The 25,020-nt window shown below is 43.3% G+C and overlaps 1 protein-coding gene across 11 annotated transcripts in view; it reads left to right on the top strand.

Annotated features, from left to right (window-relative positions):
- The window catches only part of NBEA (neurobeachin), a 634,796-nt gene that overhangs the window by 303,432 nt on the left and 306,344 nt on the right, over positions 1-25,020 (top strand). For 7 of the 11 annotated variants that reach the window (XM_088460224.1, XM_088460216.1, XM_088460215.1 and 4 more), the window contains 3 exons: positions 2,584-2,735; positions 10,968-11,094; positions 15,710-15,787. In XM_088460224.1, the coding sequence (XP_088316350.1) occupies positions 2,584-2,735; positions 10,968-11,094; positions 15,710-15,787 (357 nt within the window). The remainder of the gene's footprint in view (positions 1-2,583; positions 2,736-10,967; positions 11,095-15,709; positions 15,788-25,020) is intronic. The other 4 variants (XM_088460223.1, XM_088460222.1, XM_088460220.1 and 1 more) reach the window with 1 other exon arrangement.

Here is a 25,020-nt window from a genome sequence, read left to right as displayed (position 1 = left end):
CCCCTTCAGCAGGATAATGCGCCCTGCCACACTGCAAACATTCATGGTGTTCACTTGGCCTCCAAATTCCCCAGATCTCAATCAAATAGAGCATCTGTGGGATGTGCTGGAAGAACAAGTCTGAGCCATGGAGGCCTCACCTCGCACCTTACAGGATCTGCTGCTAACATTTTGGTGCCGGATTATGCATATATACACATACACACACATGCACACACATATACATATATATATATATATATATATATATATATACTGTGTGTGTATATATATATATATATATATATATATATATTGTATATATTTTTTTTATTTTTTTTTTAATGGAAATATATACTCTATATAGACTGTATGTATGTGTATATATATATATATATATATATATATATATATATATATATATACACACACACAGTCAGGTGCATAAATATTGGTACATTGACAGAATTTTCTTATTTTGGCCTCTGTTCACCACCACAATGGCTTTGAACTGAAACAAACAAGATGTGCTTTAGCTGCAGACTTTCAGATTTAATTTGAGGGTAATTACATCCAAATCAGGGGAACGGTGTAGGAATTACAACGGTTTCTATATGTGCCTCCCACTTTTTAAGGGGCCAAAAGTAATGGGACAAACTAAACAATCTTAAATCTAACTTTCACTTTTTAATACTTTGTTGCAAATCCTTTGCAGGCAATTACAGCCTGAAGTCTGGAACGCATAGACATCACCAGATGCTGGGTTTCATCCCTGGTGATGCTCTGCCAGGCCTCAACTGCAAACTGCAGTATGCTTCGGGTCATTGTCCATCTGCACTCTGAAGCGCCGTCCAATGAGTTCTGAAGCATTTGACTGAATATGAGCATATAATATTGCCCGAAACACTTCAGAATTCATTCTGCTGCTTTTGTCAGCAGTCACATCATCAATAAATACAAGGGAACCAGTTCCATTGGCAGCCATACATGCCCACGCCATGACACTACCACCACCATGCTTCACTGAGGAGGTGGTATGTTTTGGATCATGAGCAGTTCCTTTCCTTCTCCATACTCTTCCCATCACTCTGGTACAAGTTGATCTTTGTCTCATCTGTCCATAGGATGTTGTTCCAGAACTGTAATGGCTTGTTTAGATGTTGTTTGGCAAACTCTAATCTGGTCTTCCTGTTTTTGTGGCTCACCAAAGGTTTACATCTTGTGGTGAACCCTCTATATTCACTCTTGTGAAGTCTTCTCTTGATTGTTGACTTTGACACATATACACTTACCTCCTGGAGAGTGTTCTTGATTTGGCTAACTGTTGTGAAGGGGTTTTTCTTCACCAGGGAAATAATTCTTCTGTCATCCACAACAGTTGTTTTCCGTGGTCTTCCGGGTCTTTTGGTGTTGCTGAGCTCTCCGGTGCATTCTTTCTTTTTAAGAATGTTCCAAACAGTTGATTTGGTCACACCTATTGTTTTTGCTATCTCTCTGATTGTAAGTTTTGATTTTTCAGCCTAATGATGGCTTGCTTCACTGATAGTGACAGCTCTTGGGATCTCATATTGAGAGGCAACTGATTCCAAATGCAAATGTCACACCTAGAATCAACTCCAGACCTTTTACCTGCTTCATTGATAATGAAATAACGAGGGAATAGCTCACACCTGTCCATGAAATAGCTTTTGAGTTGATAGTCCCATTACTTTTGGCCCCTTAAAAAGTGGGAGGCACATATAGAAGCCATTTCTAATTCCTACACCGTTCACCTGATTTGGATGTAATTACCCTCAAATTAAATCTGAAAGTCTGCAGTTAAAGCACATCTTGTTTGTTTCATTTCAAAGCCATTGTGGTGGTGAATAGAGGCCAAAATATGTCAATTCTGTCAATGTCCCAATATTTATGCACCTGACTGTATATATGTGTATGTATGTATATATAGGAATTTTTTCCTGTCTAGTATGGGCTCCCCATCTGTTTTGGCTCATCATATATATATTTTGATGGAAATATATACTCTATATAGACTGTGTATATGTGTGTATATATATGTATGTGTGTGCGTGTGTGTATATATATATATATATATATATATATACACAGTCACTGTGGGCGGCACTCAGGGCGACTAATAAATAAAACACACAGACCGCAGATCTGCTAGACCTGCGGTCTGTGTGTTTTATTTATTAGTCGCCCTGAGTGCCGCCCACAGTGACTGTATACATTTTTCTCCCACTTGCATGGGAGTTTAAATGGAGGGCACCGGACGCAACTTAGTGTTTGTTTAGGAAGGGAGTGCCGGCAATCTGGTTAAACTTTGTGTGTATGTATGTATATATAGAATTTTTTTCCTGTCTAGTATGGTCTCCTCATCTGTTTTGGCTAATCATCCTTTATAGTTACCCCTCACATTGTCTTGGTACTGCAGTGGTGACTGGGATTCATTAATTTTTAACAATATTTATATGAAAAAGTTTAAAAAAATAAATAAAGAGCATTGTGATTATTAGAGATTTACGTTTCCCGTCCTGGTATTGATAAACACGGCTGCACACTGGTAATATCTGTATTTTCTCTACGGCTTGTTCCTTACAGAAGTGTCGTAGTACCTGTAAAGAAGCCTCCACCTGGAAGTTTAGCTGTGAATACAGTCGGAGCTGCCAGCGGGGGCAGCCTAACCCCCAGCACGACACCAAATATATTTGCTGCTACTGGAGCAACACCCAAAAGTATGATCAATACAACAGGTATATGTTTCCTTCATGTCATCTCCCATCATTAATGTGTTGGTAGTAGTGCATCAGTCACATGTGCAGAGGCATTGGTGTACCGTGTGCATGTCTGTGTCCTTAGCAGTACTTTGTATGGTATCGAGTGGAATAATACAGCAAAAGGAACTTTACCATAATGTAATTTCCTAATCTTGTACAGCATGCAACAACATTCTATAATACTTTCCATGCAAACCCCTACAGCAGTGCGTCCAGTCATGTTACATGCATTACCGTGCTTGGAGCACTGCAATCCCCAGCATGCCGAGTTCACAGAATGAGAGCATAGTCTACTTTCTTGCAATTTAAATACCTTAAATACCTCCTTTTCAATATACGTTAATATATAAAGCCCAGATAATAATTATAGGTGGTAAGCATTCCACGTAGAAAAATCATAGATGGGTATTCAATATGAAATGTAAACTTCGCCGTCTATGAGGGTCGAAGTTTTCGCCGCACATCGGAGCTTTTGCCGGCGAAAAAGTATTGCGCGCGCCCCCGCTGATACCCGTATGATTTCAATATGAAATCGTCGAAAACGGCACACGGCGAAAGTGAAATCAACGAAAACTTTGCTGATTTTTGGGGAAATCACCCTAACACCCCCAAAAAGATGCTCTGACATGGGGGATGACTGGATACCCCTGATTAGGTCTGCTGAAGGTTTTTGGGGTCTTTAAACGGGCTCAATAGCTGCTATTTTGGGGATTTGGGAAGGTGGTGAAGAATAGTATTTAGAAGTTTTTTTTGCAGAAAATAAGTAGTCCCAGCAAATTTTGGGTACTTGAAAATGGGGGTGAGCATATTTAAAAGTTGCTAAAGTGAAGTATTAAAAAACTTGAAAAATCCACCTGCGCAAACACCTGCAATGAAAAAAACACCTGGAGCATACTTGGGGACCCCCCTAGCTTGTAGTTCGCTAGTTTTTAACTTTGTGCCCCCAAAATGAAAGTGCTTTTTTTGGGGGTCTTCTGAGGTATTTTTTTACAATTTTTTTGACACAATTTACCTGTGGGGGACTCTCTGAAGGTTGCAGTGTGGTTTCCAAAATGTTGCACCCCAAGACCATGTGCTGTTCCCTCATACCTTGTACATTGTATTCTGCTCTGTGACATCATCTGTTTTATGTTCTGTCCTGTACTGCTATATGCTGCTCATGTGTCCTGTATGCTGCAATATAGCTTGTCTGTTCTCCTCTGTAATTCCATGGAACACTGCTTTGTGGTAAGATTTGACATCAGTGCAGCTTTCTTCTTTTAACTTGCTTTAGACAGTCATGTGAAAGAGATGCTACGTTCTCAAATATGTATTTTTACATAAGTCGTAATTAACAATCATATAGTCCTCACCAAGTCCTAAAATTCGATAAATCTTATGAGACAAGAATAGCAATAACATCAACCACTCATATTCCTCATGAGATTATCAGTTGAATCTGAACCCAGCTCCTGTTCACAGGAGGAGTGGGTGGGAGAGTTGCCTACAAACCGGGAGATCTACAGAAGTTGCAGGAGTTTAGGCAAGTATGGACTTCATTTACCAAATACTAGGACTTGGTGAGCAGTAGATGATTATTTATTATATTCTGTTAAGTGAAAATATAGATTTGAAAGGGGGTCAATGGCTTATCTATAATAGATGCAGGGTGTGCGGTGCACACGGGCCCTTGGGTTCTGGGGAGCCCACCCTGCACCCATGTAAAGTTATTTCTTTTTCAGGGTCCATAGGGCTCCACAGGGAGACATTGGGGTGTAGCTGGGACCTGAAGGACCGGACACCAACAGCAAAGCTTTTCAATCCCAGAATGCTTCGGTCCTTCCCCCTATACCCCGCCCACTTCCTGAGGGCACTTCAGTTTCTTTGGTGTCCGGCAGATTCTGGACCACCGTTATGACAAGGGGCTGCCCAAGCTTCTATTTTATGATTTCATTTATTTCTATTTATTTACTATAACGGGCGAGCAGCACCAGACTGTTCTCCGGATGTCTGTGCTGCCGCCCCATCACCCCTCCGAGGTGCCGTGACTTTAAGCCTGTGCTAGGTACTCCCGGCGGGGCTCCGAGGGCGACTAGCTAGCAGGCTTCTCAGACCCCAGGCTGCAGCCTGGAATTCAGGGGACAGGTAAGATGGAACCCCGTTCGCGGGGACCCGCATTGTTGCGCAGTCTTGCCTCCAGTCTCAGGAGACAGACCGGCGGTGCTGATGTGGACACAGGTGCGCCCACGACTCCACTAGACCACTGAGCCATATAACATACTGGCGCAGACAATATGTATGGAGGCCAGGGGACCCGGTGGTTAACGTCAGCAAGAGGAGAAGGTGCTCTCCTTGCAGCCCTTCCCCAAGTCCAGGGTGCCATTCCTCTGCGGTCTTGGTGTTCCCTGGGCTGCTGCTCTTCCCTCCATTTGTTGTGGCTTGTGCTAGTGCTAATCTCTACTTGCTATGCTATACATATACCCTGACATACTAAGGTATAGGGGGTTCACTGTACCTCACATTTCCCAGATACTTGTGAGTGCTATCACATACTTTATAACACGGTTGCATTTTACACTGTGCCGTATTATCCAGGGTGTTCACTGCACTGTATCATACTGTGTATTTTGTTATTCTTTTGGCTATGGCTGGCAGAGGAAAGAATAACAAGCAGCCCGATGCTGCTGCTGCTCCTTCTACTCTGGTGCCTTGGAAGTCCTGCTCTGAGGGCTTGGCCACAGAGGACCTCATTCAGGATGGTCTCTGTATTAATTGTTACACTGCCCCAGGCCCATTCTCCCCTGGTGTCTCTCCCTCAGGACCCACCCTGGGCTGCCTTTTCACAAATGCTAGCAAAACTTGCGGACCAAGTAGCAGTCCCCGTGGTAGCTCATCCTGTGGGATGGCCACAGCAGGTACTCCTTGCAAATCCTTTGCCTTCCCCATGGGTGGACATACTGTCTACTTCAGTACAGAGTTTGCCTAATACCTCTACGGTTTTTCAGCAAAAGCTGCAAAATGTAAAGCCTTTACCTACTAAACATACTAATGTACTATGATATCTTCCCAATCCACACAGTTTTCTGATTCTAAGATATCATCTGGGGAGGCAGAAGACTCCGATCTCTCTCACTCTGACTCCATCTCAGGAGAAGAGGAGCCATCCTCTAAACTATATACCTTTTTGTGGGAGCTGTTAAAACTATTCTACAAATAGAATAGGATGAACCCGCTCCTAAGAAAAAACACGCACTTTTTAAGCAACAAAAGGTTGTTTTACCAGAGTTCCCTCACTCTTACAAGCTATCTGATCATATGAGCGAAGCTTGGAATATGCCCTGTAAAAGGTTTCAAATTCCAAATAGGTTCAGTTCCTTTTATCCTCTTCCAGCTCCTGATTGTACTAAATTGGAAGTTCCCCCAGCAGTGGATTCTCATGTAACACGTGTGGTTAAAAATACCACCTTACCCATTCATACTGCAACCTCCTTGAAGGAGACTACAGATAGACATATAGAAGCTTGTCATAAATCTATATACTTTTTTACAGGAGCTATTACTTGTCCTGCTAGGGCTACGGCCTGGGTGGCAAAAGCCATTGAAAGTTGGGCAGAGACCCTAGAAGAGACTTTTCCCCTGATGCTTCGAGGTAACAGCTGTCCTACATATCTCACATTAGAGATGAGCCTCCTTTTAGGTGAAGCAGCTATGTATATGGCTCTCCTGGCCTCCAGGATATCTGCCACTTTTGTAGTGGCCCACCGTATTCTTTGGCTACATTCCTGGAAAGCAGATTCAGAATCAAAATGGGCTCTAGAGTCTTTGTCTTATGCAGGAGACATTCTATTTGGTCCAGAATTGGATAAAATTGTGACTACTTTGGCGGCTAATAAGGCGGCGTTCCTGCCCTCTGCATATAGTACAAAGCCTTGGACATAATCCTTTCGTCCTCAAGGAAAAGCCAAGGGTCAGTCTTTTCCCACAACAGCAGATATTAACCTAGGCCTCCAAGCCTAGGGCCAGACAGGCCTGGGCTACTAGACGTCCACTTGCCAAGTCTGAGGACAAGCCTACAGCATGATGGGGCGGGCCTCTCCCAGGGTGGGCCGACTTCTTCAATTCGCCCAGGTTTGGCATCAAACCACGTCAGATGCCTGGGTAAGGGAAGTGGTCTCCCACAGATACGCCCTCTCATTCCTGAGGTGATGCCTCCCCCGGCAGTTCTTTTGCACAGGACCTCCATCGGCCCCAACCAAGGCCTTGCTGCTACAAATAGCCATTCAGTCTTTACTAAATTCAGGAGTAATAATTCAGGTCCACTCCACACAATGGGGCAAGGGCTCTTATTCTACCCTTTTCTTAGTTCAGTAGCCCAATGGCTCTCATCGGCCTCTCTTTAACCTCAAATCTCTGAACAAGTTTATCAGAGTGCCCAGGTTTCGAGGAGGAAACTCTCCGTTCCATTATCCTAGCTATGGAGCCCAGGAATTTTATTGTAGCTGTAGACATTTAGGACTCTTACCTACATGTACCTATAGCGCCTTCTCATCAACAATATCTCCAGTTTGCTATACTACAGCAACATTACCAATATCAGGCTCTGCCGTTCGGCCCATCTGAGTCTTTACAAAGATCATGCCAGTTATGGCGGCCTCTCTTCACCATCAAGGGATCAGACTGCTCCCATACGTGGATCATCTTTTGCTGTTGGCCAGCTCCCCAGAGACTCTTCATCACCATCTACAGGTAACCATTTCCTTTCTTCAAACGCACGGTTGGCTGATCAACTGGAAAAATCTTCTCTAACACCATCTCAAAGGATGGTACATTTTGGTACCCTCCTGGACTCTCGTGTTCAGAGAATCTTCCGAACAGCGGACAAGATTTCAACAATCCAGCACAGACTACACAGACTGCTCCACAAGCACCGAGTGTCAATTCACTCTGCAATGCAGGCTTTGAGATCAATGGTGTCCGCCTTCGACATGGTGGAGTTCACCCAGTTTCACTCCAGGCCCCTACAACACCTGATCCTTTTCAGGTGGAACGGGCTACCCCATCTGCTCAAATCCCAGACGATGAGCCTCCCCCCTGGGGTTTGCCTGTCCCTATCCTGGTGGCTATAGTCTTCCCATATGAACAAGGGTCGTCCCTTTTGGATCCCGGACTGGGCTCTCCTCACCACGCATGCAAGCCTCTGAGGCTGGTGCTCAATAACCGGCCAGCACTTCTTCCAGGGCCAGTGGTCCCCAGTCGAGGCAGTATTACCAATCAATATCCTGGAACTTCGACCCATCTATAGAGCTCTCACTCTGGCTCAGAATATTCTGCAAAACAGGCCAGTACAAATTCAGTCCAACACCACCACGGCGGTGGCCTACCTCAATCACCAAGGGGGCACTCTAAGTCCATCAGGAATGACAGAAGTGTCCCGCATTCTCACATGGGCCGAAAGCAATCTCCCAGCCATCTCTGCAGTGTTCATCCCGGGGATTCTCAATTGGGAACAGATTTTCTCAGCCATTACGACGTGTGTGCAGGAGTATGTCTCTACATCCAGAAGTCTTTCAGCTTCTAGTGGACAAATGGGGTCTTCCGGAAGTGGAGCTCATGGTCTCAAGACAACAACAAACTTCCAATTTATGGAGCCAGAACACAGGGTCCGGACGGGGCCTTCATAGACGCATTGTCTGTGAAATGAAACGTCCTAAACCTGCCTTAGCCAGGATTTACAACAGAATATGGCATACGTATTTCCAATGGTGTGCTCCAAGATGCTATGACCTGCAAGTCTTTAGAGTTTCTCGAATTCTTGCCTTTCTTCAGGCTGGACTGTATCTATGCCTCCACCTAGGATCTCTGAAAGTGCAGGTTTCTGCTTTGTCTATCTGATTTCAGCGCAGAATTGCTACTATACCGGATGCTCATGCCTTCATGCAAGGTGTTCTACGTATACAACCTCCCTTTGTTCCTCATGTGGCTCCATGGGATTTGTCAGTGGTGCTCCAAGCATATCCGGAACCTCCATTCGAACCTCCTGAATCAATGGATGTCAAGTGGCTAACTGCGAAGTCTCTGTTTAATCTGGCTATCGCAATCTGTCCGTCGGGTATCGGATTTAGGGGCGCTTTCATGCCGCTCCCCCTTCTTAATATTTCATCAGGACAGGGCTGTTCTTTGTACACGCCCAGGTTTCCGTCCCAATGTGGTTTCTTGTTTCCACCTGAATGAGGAAATTGTGATTCCAGCATTTAATTCACCAGACCTCTCGGCAGGTGAGGCCTCGTTGGAACATGGTCCGTGATCTGAAGATCTACGTGGACCGTACGACTTCCATCAGGAAATCGGACTCCCTCTTTGTCCTATATGGATTTCACAAGAAGGGATGGTCGGCTAACAAACAGACCCTGGCCAGATGGATTCTCATGACTATCTCACAGGCTTACACGCAGATTGGCCTTCCTATGCCGGCTTCAGTATCTGCTCATTCTACTCGCTCTGTGGGTCCCTCATGGGCAGCCCGGCGTGGTGCCTCAGCTGATCAGTTATGCAAGGCAGCCACCTAGTCTTCTGTTCACACCTTTTCAGGTTTTATGCCTTTGATACATTTGAATCTCAGGATGCTTCCTTCGGGCGTAGGGTTCTCCTATCAGCTTAGGAGCGTTCCCACATTTTACATTCCCAATGTCTCCCTGTGGCACCCTATGGACCCTGAAGAAGAAAAGGAGAGTTATGGTAAAGCTTACCTTCGTAAACTTTCTTCGAAGTCCATAGGGTCCACAGGGCACCCGCCCTGACACTCCTAGCTTCTATAGGTTTCTTCTCGTGGTCACTTGTTTCCTTCTCTGTATGAGAGTATGATTCCTCAGTTTACCAGTCTTCCTTCTCTCCTATCCTGCTCCTGCCCTGGGCTTGTTAACAAAACTGAAGTGCCCTCAGGCTGTGTGTGGGGGTATAGGGGGAAGGACCGGAGCATCCTGGGATTGAAAAGCTTTGGTGTTGGTTTCTCCAGGTCCCACCTACACCCCAATGGAAAGAGAATTAACGAAGGTGAGTTTTACCATAACTCTCCTTATTTACTTCTCTGTAATCTCCAGAATGCTGCTCTGCAGCGCCGGCCGGCGCTGCAGAGCAGCTAAAATCACAGGGAAAATGGTGGCGACCATTTTCCCGGTGACCTGCGCATGCACAGTAACGATATCCCTGGGAATGAGGAACATGACCGTTTCATAGAGACCCGCACATGTGTAGTAGATGGAACCAAGCCAGAATCTACTGCACTACCAAACGGAGAGGGCCCTTTCCTCTCTTAAGACGCCTGAATGGGGTGTTATTTTTCACATGACTGGATGTTTTAAGCTCACTTGTGTTTATTTTATAGTTCTATGTTTTGCTCATTATATTTATGCAGAATCTGGATCAGAGTATAACAAACATTGTAGACCATCTTTTCATGTAATCTTTGCAGCAGACAAAACAAATATAGAATGTTATCTCTCAGCTTTCCACTAGTATTTTTTTCCCGTACTTTTCAGATTTGACATTTAGAAAATGTAAATATACTGGTTTTGCTACACTAGCTAAATGGGTTTAGTAAAGCCTGTTTAATAATATTAATAATAATAATAGTTTCTCTTGAAAGAGAAAGCATAGCCCAAATGATGGTAACTTATATTCTAAAACAACCCTGTTTCCCCTGCTTACTGAACGGTACAGATTGCAGCCCTTGGATCAGCACCCTTCTCTTTCTAAGTTCAGGTTATGGTGCCTTGTTAATGGAATGGGAATCTTCTTGCTAAATTGCTGTAGAAACGACAGTGGGATACAGCACGTCACCATTGGCTGAGACGTGTCCTATTGCTTTAAGCTGTCTTATTTTCTCATTCACAAATTGTGTGGCACAGATTGTGAGAAGTTGGGCCATACCATTTTGTTAGAGAAGGTAGAAAATAGTAATTTGCGCCACTATTACCCTTTATCTAAAAAGCAACTGGCCATTTCTTAGGCAGTGAAGTCTTATTGCCTTGCAAAGTACTGAACTTGTTACCCTTCTAGAACATATAATAATGTTTAATGTTTGTGATTAGACCGCTGCCACATATACACACTAGTGTAAATGGTCCATCGTTGTTGATGCTGTGAAGGAGGTGAATAAAGAAAGATGTATAATACTGACGTATCTGTCGCTAGCTGTATGTTTCACTTGTCAAGATCTTGTCTCTGAAACAGGTGCTGTGGATTCGGCCTCATCCTCCTCCTCCTCCTCGTCTAGTTTTGTAAATGGTGCTACAAGCAAGAATCTGCCAGCCGTACAGACTGTGGCTCCCATGCCTGAGGACTCTGCAGAAAACATGAGGTAAAATAAATGATCTGAGACGGCCGTAATGTAGAGCAACATTTAGAGAGACACATGGCTACGCGGGCAAAACATACTAACAATGTGAGCAATTTGGGTTAGTTTTGTTTCCCTCCGTTCTGCCCAACAATTGCATAACCTCCTCCCATCATGTCACTTGTCTGGCATGGGACACACAAACGTGCAGTCCAAGAAGGTAAATATATAGGAGCTGGATCCAAAAAATTTGATAAATTTCAATAGTTTTATTGACAGCTGTGCATTTGCAGTATACCATATATAGTAACTTAATATATTCATAATGTAACAGTATATTTCAAGTGAAGGTTAACACGTCAGTATTAAAAATCACAAAGAATGAAGCGTATGTCCTGATAAAGAAATTTACTGTATAATTGCACTGAGCGTTATTACCATGCCTGTCAGCTTTTGCAGATCATAAGTAAATAAGATGTACCATACACCTAGCTATACATATAGGGGCACCCCTTAGAAGTGTTGTGTGAAATAGATTGGTGTACAAGTATGTGTATTCACTTATGATATTAAAACCTCAGGGGTACACAAGGGATGTGGGGAGTCAGGAGAATAGGGGATTGCTGAAGGTCAAGGTGTGCAGTATGTTACATAGTTTGTCAGCCATGATGTACATCATTTAGCCATTGATGTGGCAGGGTATGGTAACAAGCTTTAGGATGAAGACATTGTATAGCCACAGCTGTCCAGGCAAGAAGCATCAGGTCATGAGGTGTAGTTTGCATTAGCCTAGAGGAGGTTCAGACGGTCTATGAGACCAACCAAGCATACTCTTATTTCCATGAATAAGCTTGAGGATCAGTTTCCATAAGTCCACAGCCACAGGCATATCCCTGTCATATGATAGAAGGAGACAGCTGGGTTATGACATTCAGGGCAGTACAGTAAGTCTATCTCTGAGGCAAAGAGACCCCCTCGCATACAGTAGGCAGCTAGTACATAATACCCATTCTGTCATCTTTCACTGTAACCAGTATTTGGGGGGAATGTTGAGAGCAGCCCATTACCCTGTAACCAATACATATACATTTCCTGTCTGTTTCTTAACATTCCCCGTGCAAATATAGTCTCTTCTGTTATTATGTGATTGGTTGGGGCTCTCTGGGAATAGTGCCTGAAGGACATGGCAACATTTGTGATCAGCTTAAAAGTAGGGATTAGGGGTAGTCCAGTTCTGTTTCCAGGACCTTTTGTCTGTATCCCTACTCTTTCACATGCTCTCCATATTAGAAAGAGTTGGCATAAGATGGTGTTCTCTGAGTGGAAGAGCCCACTTCTACTAAAGATGACCGAAATGTTCACATCTGTTCCTCATAATTTTTGCCTCTTTGGCCACAAAGTTTGCATGTTGTGCTCTAAGAATTTAGCCTCAACTGCTTCCAGTCCTACCCAAATACACTGCACAGTAGCATGAATGGTATAGGAATACGTGGAAATTGGCGTTCTATGGAATCGCAAAGCAAAAGCTGAATGTGAAGATTTTTCCCTGTGTAATGTCATGCTTTTGCTCATGTCTACTATTACCTTTAGATATATCATATGCTAGATCTCATTCGCCCACCTCAGAAATACGGCTCAATAATCTTAGATCATGTGCCCAATTTATAACCATTGTGACATCTGGCTTTGCCGAGATGCCACATAATATTTGAGTATTAGGAAGAGCTCAGCCACCCCATTTGGTTGGGCGTTTCCAGCAAATCTCTGTCCTGACCATTATTTCCCCAAATAAAGTTAAGTTTGTTGGTGAATTGGAACCATTTTTGTGAAGTTTGTATGACCGACACTGAGAGCAAGTCAGGAACACCCATTTATTGTCCTGGGAGTTAGTATAGGGTCACTTATAGGGCTGAGATAGGAATAAATTGATATCCACGTATGGTATGTAGTTATGTTGACATTCAGAATATCGACATGGTTGAAATGACTACAATCACAATGGTGACGTGGTAATTATGTCGACAGCCACAATGTTAACATTACAAGGGTAATGGTTAGATTGCTGCTATAAGTTAGGGCTCTAACACTTCAAAAAATACAAGTTGACATGCCGACTGCCGAAATTATGACCATGTCGACCTTACATCAGTGTCGACATTCTGACTGTCAACATAACATGCCACATCCCTACCTAAAGCCTAATTTTCTTTTCAGACCCTGCTTATATACAGACCTTTTATCATCTTTTCTGATTTCAAATGTGTTGTGAAGGCTTGTACAGTGACTAGATGTAATGATGAGGATTGATCATGTTCATGTTTAGTTCACGTCTCTGAAGATAAGGGGTCTGAAGTCCACCCGTTAGAACATACTTTAGCTCTAGAGCTCTTCTACAGCATGCCTATCCATCAGGTGAAGCCTTCTCCAAAGGCAATCAGCAGGCCTGGTTCAGAGATAGACACTATTCCAATGTCCCTGCAGTTGTGCAATGTTTTGCTACTGCACATGCTTGAAAAGTCCAGATAACAATACCTTGCACACGCGAATCCAACTATGCCGGTCACAATTTCGCACGGAAGCGTTAACAGTTGAGATGGGGTTTGCGATCCCTGGGCGTATAAGGGTGGAGATTGGGAGATGACCAAAAGTGATTGCAGAAGGGGCCATTTCATGGGAGTGTAAAGTAGCACTGCAGTGTTCCCAGTCACAAATCCACAGCTTCAGAGGCCATGTTTAGTGGGATTAGAGGATTGAAGCAAGAGTAGACCCTAGGCTACCGCAAAAGTCGATAGTTCAACTGATGTTGCGTTGATGTTGTAGTGTTTACTATCTCCATCGCAGATGCACAAACCACGCAGCCTGAAAGTGGGCGTCTCACCGCTTGTACACTCCATCGCTGTGAAGCAGAAGGCTTAGAATTGCATAGTCCCACAATCGCTTTTGCATTACCAACCATCTCTGAACCTGGCACAGCGTCTCTGTAAGACATAGCCACACAGGCTTCAAATACTTCAACAGTTCTTTGCAAAACTCATTCTCTTTTACTAGAATTGTCATAGTGGATTTACTGTAAATATTCTCATATACACTCCTGATTTTAAAGAATATAGACTTTCCATGCTTGAGTCTGCCTGTTGCTGTGTGAATAATTGAGATAATTGCTTGATTTAGTCTGGTAGCTGATGCTGGCTTACATCATTGGGCTGGAGGCGGGAACATGTATATAGAGAGCGCTTCGGCAATGCTGATTATGCACTTGTGAGCTCAGTCTAAATGAATTTAATGTAATCTCTAAGATAATGTAAGGGGCAATAGGCATATCACATGGAGTCTGAGGTAGGAGCATCTGGGGGCAGTTCAGATAGCCATGTGCAGTTCCGGAACCGTACGCCACATCCACAATGTCCCTAGTTTCTTTTTGCACCTCATAAAGGTGACTTGCGATGTTGAGCCTACCCTAATGGGCACATATATAGAATTGTCTATAAATGCTATGTCGACATGCACAATGTTGACATGTCGACTTAATTCCATGTGAACATTCTGAGCATATCTACACTCTGAATATTCACATTTTGTACCACAACCCTTTGAAACAAAATGCTGACTGTGAATTTGTTCTAGCAAAGTGCTGACTCCATTGCTGTTCCAGGTCTGATTCAGCGGGCAAAAAGAAAAGTCAAAATGGGTTTTCATCTAAAAATACGTGGGGGTTATGATTATATCACTGCTAACCCATAGTGCTGCCAAGGATGACAATTTATAGGAGACAGCTAAAGCGCTGAGTGGCATAACGTTATTCATCCAGTGTTTTTAATGTCCCTGCGGTGTCCCCACATGAAGTGGCAGCCACCGACACAAGGGGCAGTTACTTATCTGAAAGTGCTGGTATACTGGGGAGTGTGGAGCTTGGCTATGATGTCTTAGCCTAGTGCCACCTATTCCTTCCCAGGAGGAGAGGATGTCACACTCACCCTCACACCTGCTATGGTAAGCAGCAGTAATATAGAAAGAATATGTGGATATAGAGTTACAAATTTGGATTCCTTACATAGAGAATTTATATGGGAAGGGAGAATCCACTTTACAACTCATATTTGCCATTTGGTTTTTGCTTAAGGGACATTAACTCAAACTGCTCAGACCTCTTACTTATTGTGGATGTTCCTGTTTAGTATTGTGAGAAAGGAGTGAGATTCCATTGCAAGGAGTTTACTCCTGGTCATGTTAGTAGTTTGCAGACTTAGAATATGCATTTATACCCTGAAGTACAGGACACCATGATCTTTAAAATGCTTAACCTACCTACATTACACAAAAGAACATTAACATTTTATTAGCCATAGTCTGTATTTAAACTTAATGAGGTGTAAGGATATTTTAAACATGGTAAATACAGCATGTCATTTCATAAGCATAACGATGGTGCATTTCGACTGGCACCATAAATGGACCTACTGTAGAGACAAATATCATGTAATGTGAAATAGAAGCCCCACTATTCAGATGTTTGCAGTGCCTGGTACACACATGCAGCAGTAGCATTTGCACACTGACGTGAATTGAACATGGAAATGTTAAAACTAATAAAGAATAAATTCTCGTCTTTTTTTTTTTTTTTTTTTTTTTAAAACCCCAGGAAAAGGAGAAACTGTGAGTTTCCCTCCAGCATATTGCAAGTGGGACACGGGGAAAACGACCCGGTCCAGCATGGCAAGTAAGAATGTACAACATAACACCGCTCAACATGAATGTTATATGCCTTGCGTACATACGTGTGACGAAAACTTTTGATTCCACTGAAACTTCCTCGAGTGGGAAAGCCCATAGATGATGATCTCCAACCTGTCTCTGTATATTAAGTCTGTACTTACATGGTTGTATGTAGAGCACATGGATAGTCACGTTAATCACTGCAGGATTACGAACAAGGTACGATGCTGATACTGGACGAGGAAGAGTTCTTTTTAGGCCAGGGATCTCAGAATAGTTGGGCCTTTCATCAGTTGCATCACCTAGCATCTAAAATGACAATGAGGAGCTCATTTCCAGTCTAGTGGAGTGCCTCACCAGCTGTTTGGAAAATAATATGCGCTTAAGCTGGGTACACACTAGACGATGTGTGTATCCAGCGATGGCACAATATATCAGGCGGTCCATACACACTGCACAATCTGGTGAACGACTGCCTGGGATGTCGTTCCCCCCCCACCGCATCTAGAAGCACGGTGTCGGCCGCCGGATCTTCTAATCTGCCGTGCATGCACAGTAGATCAGAAGATGCGACGATCGATGCACGGGAGCGTGCACTCACCTGTACACACTGAGCGACGTGGTCAATATATCGTTCCAATCCACATCGGAACAATATAACGGCCGATATATCGCTTCATGTGTACCCAGCTTTACTCCAACTTTTGGTTGGAATAAGGGAGCTGGGCTTATCCTGTTTTCTCCTGACTGGCTAGAAGCAGGACCTCTCAGCAACAATCCAGGGTATATAAAGATGGCAGAGTTCTCCTGCTGCAGAGGATCCTCTCTTATTTCCAGGCAGAAGATAGTACCATAGTCTCGGAAGCTTAGCGGTTTTACAATAAATGATGTGGTATAGATGGAGGTTGCTTAGAGCAGACATTATTGGCTCTGACTACAAAGGTGCAAGAGAATATTTATAAACCAATCTATGCAATCATCCATCCTCTGGCATTTGGTCATCTACTAGGCAGGCCTAGCCATGAAATATTGCTTTTCTACAACCTATTCCTTAGCTCTTGAGTATACTTTTGCGATTGGATAATCTGTTGCTGCAAGTGGCGTATATATAATAAATAGGGAGCCAGCGCCATATATTAGGCCAGTGCATGTTTCTGCCTCTGCCCCTCATCCATGGATTATCTGTAGCTCTGGGCACAGGATTTACCTCAAGTTTCTGTTTAGATTTATTTATTTTCATTATGTAGGCTAGTTTGACAAGCAGGAATAGCCACTAATATGCAGGTAAATTAGTCTGAGTATAACGGCAGGGCTGCTTACTTCTGCTCTGTTATATCAGTCTCGGGGCCATGACGTAAGCTGCCATGTTAGTCCACCCACCAATGGCACAGGAGATTCAATATGACCAAACTGCCTTGAGCTGTCAGGTCACATGATTTATATTCAGTTATGTGAATAAGAAAATACACCATCTTTCAAATCTGTGTTTCTTACATATTAGGACATAATTAACAGTCATTTAATCCTCACCAGATCTTACAATTTGATTAATCTAACCTCATGTTCCAAGTAACGCATAGCAGACTTTACTTTGTCATTATTTATTCAACTAAAATATGCCAGCATGAAGCTATGTGCGAAAATTAAATATGATCTTGCCGTTTACATATCAATATAGAAGGTAATTTGAGCCATGTGCTGCTTCATTATTTGATCATCTGGAAATGCTGCCACCTTTATATAGAAGAGCAGACACGTTGGCAGTTTGTTCTGGGCTCTACAGGTTTGTGCCTGGAGAAGAAACAACTGTGATGATCTCATTGAAGTAATTATTGCTGCTCAATAGTCTGTAAAGGATTATAGCGTCATTTCCACACGTTGCTCTACAGTGAGAGAAATTGTTTACAAATGGAGAACATCGAAGACTGTTCCTAAGCTTCCCAGAAGCGGGCGTCCCAGCAAATTCACCCAAAGAGTAGATCATACGATGCTCCGAGAAATTGCAAATGACCAAAAAGCTGCATCCATGGATCTACAGGCCTCTCTTCGTATGGTAAATGTTACATTCCATGACAAAAAGACAGAACAAGTATGGATTTCATGTTAGCGTGGCCATTAGAAAGCAACAGCTCTCCATAAACAAAAACATTTTACAGATTAGACTTTAAAAGTTGCTTCTAAATAAAATGCCAGAACTATGGAAACAGGCAGACAAGACCAAAATGTCATTGCTTGGTCTAAATATCCAGTGCCATGTTTGGTAAAAACCATACTCCATATTTAACCACAAGAGGCTCATTCTAACCATCAAGCAAGGTGTTGGATGGATAATGGTTTGGAGATGTTTTGCAGCCATGGTGCCTGGATCCTTAACAATCATTAACTCATTTTTATATTTTATACCTATTTGTACCAGAATATTGTAGAGGAAAATGTGAGGTCATCCATCCAATAACAGAATCTTGGCTGAAATTGCAACAGAAATGATCTGAACTACATCAGGAAATCTATACCTGATTGACTGAAAGACAAAAGAATCAATGTTCTGGTTTGCCAAGTCAACGTCCAGACCTCAAATCCCAATTAGATGCTGGGGGAGGACGTTTAGAGTTTTGTATGTGAATGCCCTCAAAAGTAAATGCAACAATTCTATCAATACCTTGTAGGAATTGATAAACTTACAGTATGCAGAAAACGATTATTAATTTACAATTATCTATATTTTAGCCAGTCACATCAGTCCCTACCTCAGCTCATCCGGCATAGAGACGCCCACTGCTGCTTTCTCACATCCGTACTACATCACACTCCTGCGTATACCTCTGTACCATTAACGCAAATCTGTTCGTCACGCAACATTTACACCAGGTCTGACCATCCGCAGAAACTGCAAGTCTCGTTGCACGCAGTGAGTACTGAAGCTGTGTATGCTATCGCAGTGGCTAATTTGTGCACGCCCAGGAAACAGCGTTCAAACGGACAGACACGCCTGCATTTTTTCAGCCACTCCCCCATCGCCACCCCCAAATGCTCACAGCCTGTCACTCACTCTGCTATGCATTCCTCTGTGCATCCGTGATTGCAATTGCGTACGCTGATGAATCAGGCCCTATGTTCCCTTCCATATGCACAGGCACACGGGTTCATTTCTTTATTGGGGGCTAATTAACCTACCAGGAAACCGGAGCACCCAGAGGAAACCCAAGCAAGCACAGGAAGAATATACAAACTCCACACAGGACCATGGTGGCAATTATTACCAAAGAGCTCAGTTCTGTGAGACAGCAATGCTAACCATCACACCATCCATGCTGCCCATGATCAAAGGTTCTTGAAGTTACTATATCAAAGGGTGTATGTACTATATCACTATGGCTTCTAAATGTTTGCTTATTTTTTGTTGCCTATTTAATGACAAAGTAAAATCTGCTGTTGGTTACTTGTCACATTTTATATTCGATTTATAAATTTTTGAATATGATATTTCTGTCAAGGTACATTAAGTGTTCTTATCAGGTACACCTTTCTAGTACTAGCTATAACCCTCCTGTGCACCTAGAACAGTCTGAATTATTTATAGTATGGATTCAGCAAGGGCCTGAAAACATTCCTTAAGCTGGGCATATTATCATTGTCATATAAATTGTCTACCTTACATCTTGTCTGACACCCATCAGATATCGTGGTCATACACTATGAGATATGACACAGTGTATGGCCACACGATGTCTGCGTTTTTTCCCTGGGGAGGAACAGAGGAAATGTGGGGTGGTTGGCCGCAGCTGCGCATACACTGGCCAATGCGGCCGACCAATGATGGGATCAGTTGGACATGTTTGAATATATTTTATGCCCAACTGTCCGATCATCTCTGATCGATTGTGGCAGTACACTGTGATTATCAGTCCAATCTGATAATTGCATAGTGGTATTAGATGTTCTAGTCAGTGTTGGCATGATGACGTTGTGCAGTTGCTGCTGATTTGTCAATCATGTTGCATATATCCTGTTGTTGGATTAGGATCAGGTAACTGTGAGGGCCAGTAAACTGAGCTTATTGTCATGATTGTTGAACCAGTTTAAGATAAAGAGGGAGGTGTATCATTTTACAGGCTGTGTTTTAAAAATGTCAAGGGCTGATTGGTACTTTATCTCATTTATAACACATTTCCACACGCATGTCACATTTCTTCCCCATTGTGGTGTTTTGTTCTGAGCAACAACTGAATCTCTTTACCAGGTCTGCATGTTTTTATGCATTGTGTTGCTGCCATATGATTGGCTCGTTAGAGATTTACATTAACAAGCAAGAGAACAGGTATACCTATTAAAGTGGCCACTTAGTGTATGTAAAAATGCAGATTTGCAAGGATGTTCGGTCTTGTTCGTTACTCGATCTAAAAGAACACCCATATTTACAGGAAACCGTATGCTTGTTTCTTATGTGTTGACTGCTAATAACAGCTTGTACTATAATTAAAATAAAATTTGCATGTATGTTCATCCTATTTCCACAACATAATGACATATGTAGGCACTGAATAATTAATCACGTACATGGTTCCAGATTCCTCACTGGCAATCAAGAATCACCTGTTTAGTCATGCGTATAATTAATGCACATTCATCTGTCCAGGATTCTTTTCTTTGTGGTGTTTTATTTTGTATTTAACTCTGTATTTGTTTCCTCTTGTAATGCCCTTGTAAAATGTGAGTTCATAATGTAATCAGGGCAGTTGCCTTGCTATTAGTGTGAAGTATAGTCTTAAGGTGCGTATCCACTAGCAGACTGAAACGATTAGGACACTGTAATCGTGCAGTCGTTTCACAGTCTGTGCTGTGCCAACACTGAACGTTCAGTGCTGTGCCTACAGTGTATGCACCCTCCCTCATCCCCGAACATGGTCTACCTGTTATCGGCAGAACGACCAGGATGATAGATGTCAAAAACGACCAGCGGGAGCACACATCGCTGGTCGTTTTCGACATTAAACTGCCCGAGTAACAAGCGATTGAATGATAACGATGTCGTTATCATTCAATCGCTCTGTTTAATCGGGTAGTGGATACCCGCCTTTACACACATACCTCATTACTGTTGCATTAGATGAGATTCCAGAAATAGGCTATATAGTGCACTGGTGACTTGTATGGAGCAAACACTTATAATTATTGGTTGTCCAAACTACTTTCCCTATTGGTCCCTCTGTGAGTTTCCAGTAGCTTAGATGGGTATGTAATGTAACTTATGTACAGATAACATAGAGCAATACCTAGGTAATGCGGCACATAAAACATGATAATGCATACACATCAATTATACACCCATATTTGCCAATATGTAGAAACCAACGGCCCATTAAGACCAAACTAGAACATTTGTCAATAGTTCAAGGTGTACCAGCAATTGTACAAAAGTGGAGAATGTCTGCTGCCGCTCACAAGGGTTCCTTCACCAGGAATGTAAGGACAAAGAGTAGCATCAGTTACTGAAAAAAAAAAAATCAGGTTTATAGAAGAGCTAGTAGGAATAAGGGTGAGAGTACTTTGCACAGGTATGCAGTCGGAATTCTGACGGTCTAAATGCCGACCGACCGTCGGCATCCCGACTGCCTAATCCCGGCAAATGGATTAGACAGTCGGATTAGGATGCATCTTGATCAGATATGCATGAGGCATTCCTCCTGTTGCATTACCGTATTACAGCTATCGCAGTTGCTAACAGCCCCTGAATCACCCCCTCTGTTCTGCAGTGATTTCTGAAACTCAAGTGACTTTGGAAGCTATACTGATTTCTGTTCTGTAAATCAGTCTGCTCCTGATATACCCCAAACGGGATAACAATACGTAATTTACTCCTAATTTACATTGTTATCCAGTTTATAGGCGAGTACAATGTAAAAAAAATGAAGGCTGCAGGTGTACATCAGGGTCCAGTCTAAAACCAAGGCAACGCCGGGTATCCCAACTAGTCCAAATAAATCAGTCAAGTTATGTACAAGAACTCCATGAATTTCTATCCATTCATATTGACATTTTGGACTGCAGATCAAATAACTAACCATTTTACTACGAGTTTAAATATCAACAAATTGTATGTGCTAAGAAGATATTAATGACTGTCTGTGTCCTGCTTGTGGTTGGTGAAAATATAAGTCGTAATGTAAATGGTGCTGGTAATGAACATATATGTGATGCCATGTAGATTAGAGATGAGCGGTTCGGTTATATTCAAATCTCAAAATTGTCATCATATGGACTTTTCGGCTCTTACGTGTTTTGGATAGCCGATTGGATGAATTCGGAGTAATCTGCACTAAATTCGGAGTAATCTGGCAAAAATAATGGAGTCAAAACCGAATCGCTCATCACTAATTTAGATAGATTTTATTTATTTATTTTTATTTATTACCGGTTATTTATATAGCGCACACATATTCCGCAGCGCTTTACAGAGAATATTTGGCCATTCACATCAGTCCCTGCCTCAGTGGAGATTACAATCTAAGTTCCCTACCACATGCTCACATACACACTAGGGTTAATTTTTGTTGGGAGCCAATTAACCTACAAGTATATTTTTGGAGTGTGGGAGGAAACCAGAGTACCCGGAGGAAACCCACGCAAGCACAGGGAGAATATACAAACTCCACACAGTTAGGGCCGTGGTGGGAATCGAACCCACGACCTCAGTGCTGTGAGGCAGTAATGCTAGCCATTACACCATCTGTGCTACATTTAAACAGTGGACGTGACCAGTGTGTATCGGTTTGGCCTGTCAGAAATGGCTCATTCTGTAAAGAGCTCTAGTGTTTGTGCTGAGAATGTTCCTTATTTCCAGATCTCCATCATAACTCAGTGTAGAAAAGAGAGGAAGAATGGTGTTATGCCAGTTACATATGGTGGTGGTATTCTTGTTGAAGCCAAACGTATGTTGATACTCGTATGTAAATAATGTGTAACTGTACAGCATTGCATTTACAATATGATCCCATAGAGATGAATGTAACTACATTGATGCATGAAACAGAACATGAAGTGTTTGTAAGACCCAGTGCAGCGCCAGCTGCAAGTTGAACGCACTTAGACATTTAAATATGTACGGTATCATTTTAAACAATGCTTTTACATTTCATAGCGGTTTTCATTCTCTTAACGTGCATTAGGAATGCATATTCTATGCAGATGTTTAACACCCATTTTTATGTAGCCCAAGCTACTACTGTGTAATCATTCCCGCGACATCTAATGATGAACGGTGGAACCACTTTGTGTTATCCTATGAAACTGACTTTATGACATATTTGTCAGCAAAGTGTGGCTATTTACCTGGTGGAAGCCATCTTTTTAATAGTGTGTGTTCCTATCCGCTATCTTTACTAGTTAACATACTGCATTTTCCCTGTTCGTAGCCCTGCTCTTCCTCCTTTGTGATGTAGATATAAGGGCAATAATAGACTGATGACCATGGGGATATCCAAAAATACAGTTTCTAATTTAGTGCGGTCTTTCCTGATAAATTTACTACAGATGCCTCCATCACATGTTCTCCATCCACCCCTGGTGTCTGCCTCTCCAACCTGTGAGACTCACTAGGCATTAGTCACAGGTCTTGGTGACCAGTTCTCTGGTGAATTGTCTCTCTGACTCCATAACTGGGATAATTGTTTTCATTGTAATGAGGGATGGTGGCACTTACTCGTGCTGTCAATATCTGGGTTAATTGATTTTACTTGGTGTGATAACACACTAAGGTCTAAATCCAATTAGCCCCGATCATCCCCGATTTTCACCAATATTTTTTTTCTCCCTATCCTATTATTTTGGGGCGAAATAATAGGATAGTTCGCCCGCTAACACATAGGAGCCGCGATAAGCTTGCACACCTACAGTATGTGTTCTCGCCCTTTTTTGGGCGAAAAAAGGGCACTTATCGTGGATTATTTTTTGGGACACATCAGGTCCCAAAAAAAACCCTGATAAGTGCCGTTGTCAGGCCGACTTCTGGGCCAATTGGATAGCCCCGAGCGAGCTATTTAGCCGCGGTAATTTACCGCGGCTAATTGGATATGGCCGTAGGACTTTCTCGTCTGTTTATTATAAGTGCACTCAGTGGCGTAACTAGGGTATTTGGAGCCCAGGGCAAATTTGAAAAGGGAGGCCCCCCCCCCTCCCCCCCCCCCCCTGTGTGCGCGCCGAAGGCGTGCACGGCAAAAAAATGGGCGTGGTCACTTAAAAATGGGGCGTGTCGACATGACACACTACTTTATTTTCAAACCGAACATTCCTATCCATATGCACCTTAACCCCAGTAGTACCCCCAGTATGCAGTTGTGGTCCCTCTCATGCGGGCCCATAGTAGTGTATACAGTATCCCCAGTAGTGGTCCCTCTTATACAGCCCCCAATTAGTTCCCCTTACTCAGTACCCCCAGTAGTGGCCCCCCCAAATGCAGTGCCCCTCGTAGTGTTCCCCCTTATGCGGTGCCCCCAGTAGCAGTCCCCACAATGCAGTGCGCCCAGTAGCGGTATCCCCTTATGCAGTGCCCTTTTATATAGTGCCCCCAGCAGTAGTCCCCCCCCATGCAGTTTTCCCAGTAGTGGTCCCCTTATGCAGGCACCCTGTAGTGATCCCCCCTATCTAGTGCCCCCTGTAGAGGTCCCCGCAGTGCCCCTAGCAGTAAGCCCCTTATATAGTGCCCCCAGCAGTAGTGTCCCCCCCTCCCATGCAGTGCCCCCAGTAGTGGTCCCCCTGATGCAGACTCCCAGTAGTGACCCCCCCCTATCCAGTGGTCCCTGTAGTGGCCCTTCCTATTATTGCCCCCATTAGTGGTCCCCCGAGTGCAGTGCCTCTAGTAATACTAGGCCCCTTTTAGAATGCCCCCAGTGGTAGTCCCCCCCCCCCAAGTAGTAGTTCCCAGTAGAGTAGCCCCCCCCCAGTAGAGGTCCTCCCAATGGCACCCCCAGTAGATGTCCCCCCCAGTAGTAGCCAACCCCTCCCCCGTTGTGCAGATAGGTAAGGTTTAAAAATAAATAGATATATATAACAATATACTTACCTGATTCCACGCTGCTCCTGTCCGCAATGCCGATGCCGCTCCCGCCCTCCAGTCTGCCCGAGCTGGCTCGCTCAGCATTATGGGACTGACGTCATGACGTCAGTCCCATTACCCACTGCAGGAGCCGGACGGAAGTCCGGCTCTTGCAGTGGGTGCTGCAGCAGTCAATGAGAGTCTAT

Source organism: Taudactylus pleione, unplaced genomic scaffold (assembly GCF_031769625.1).
Source record: "Taudactylus pleione unplaced genomic scaffold, aTauple2 ptg000043l, whole genome shotgun sequence".
Classification (NCBI taxonomy): Eukaryota; Metazoa; Chordata; class Amphibia; order Anura; family Myobatrachidae; genus Taudactylus; species Taudactylus pleione.
Note: the sequence above shows the minus strand (reverse complement) of the source record. Positions and strands in the feature narration are given on the sequence as shown.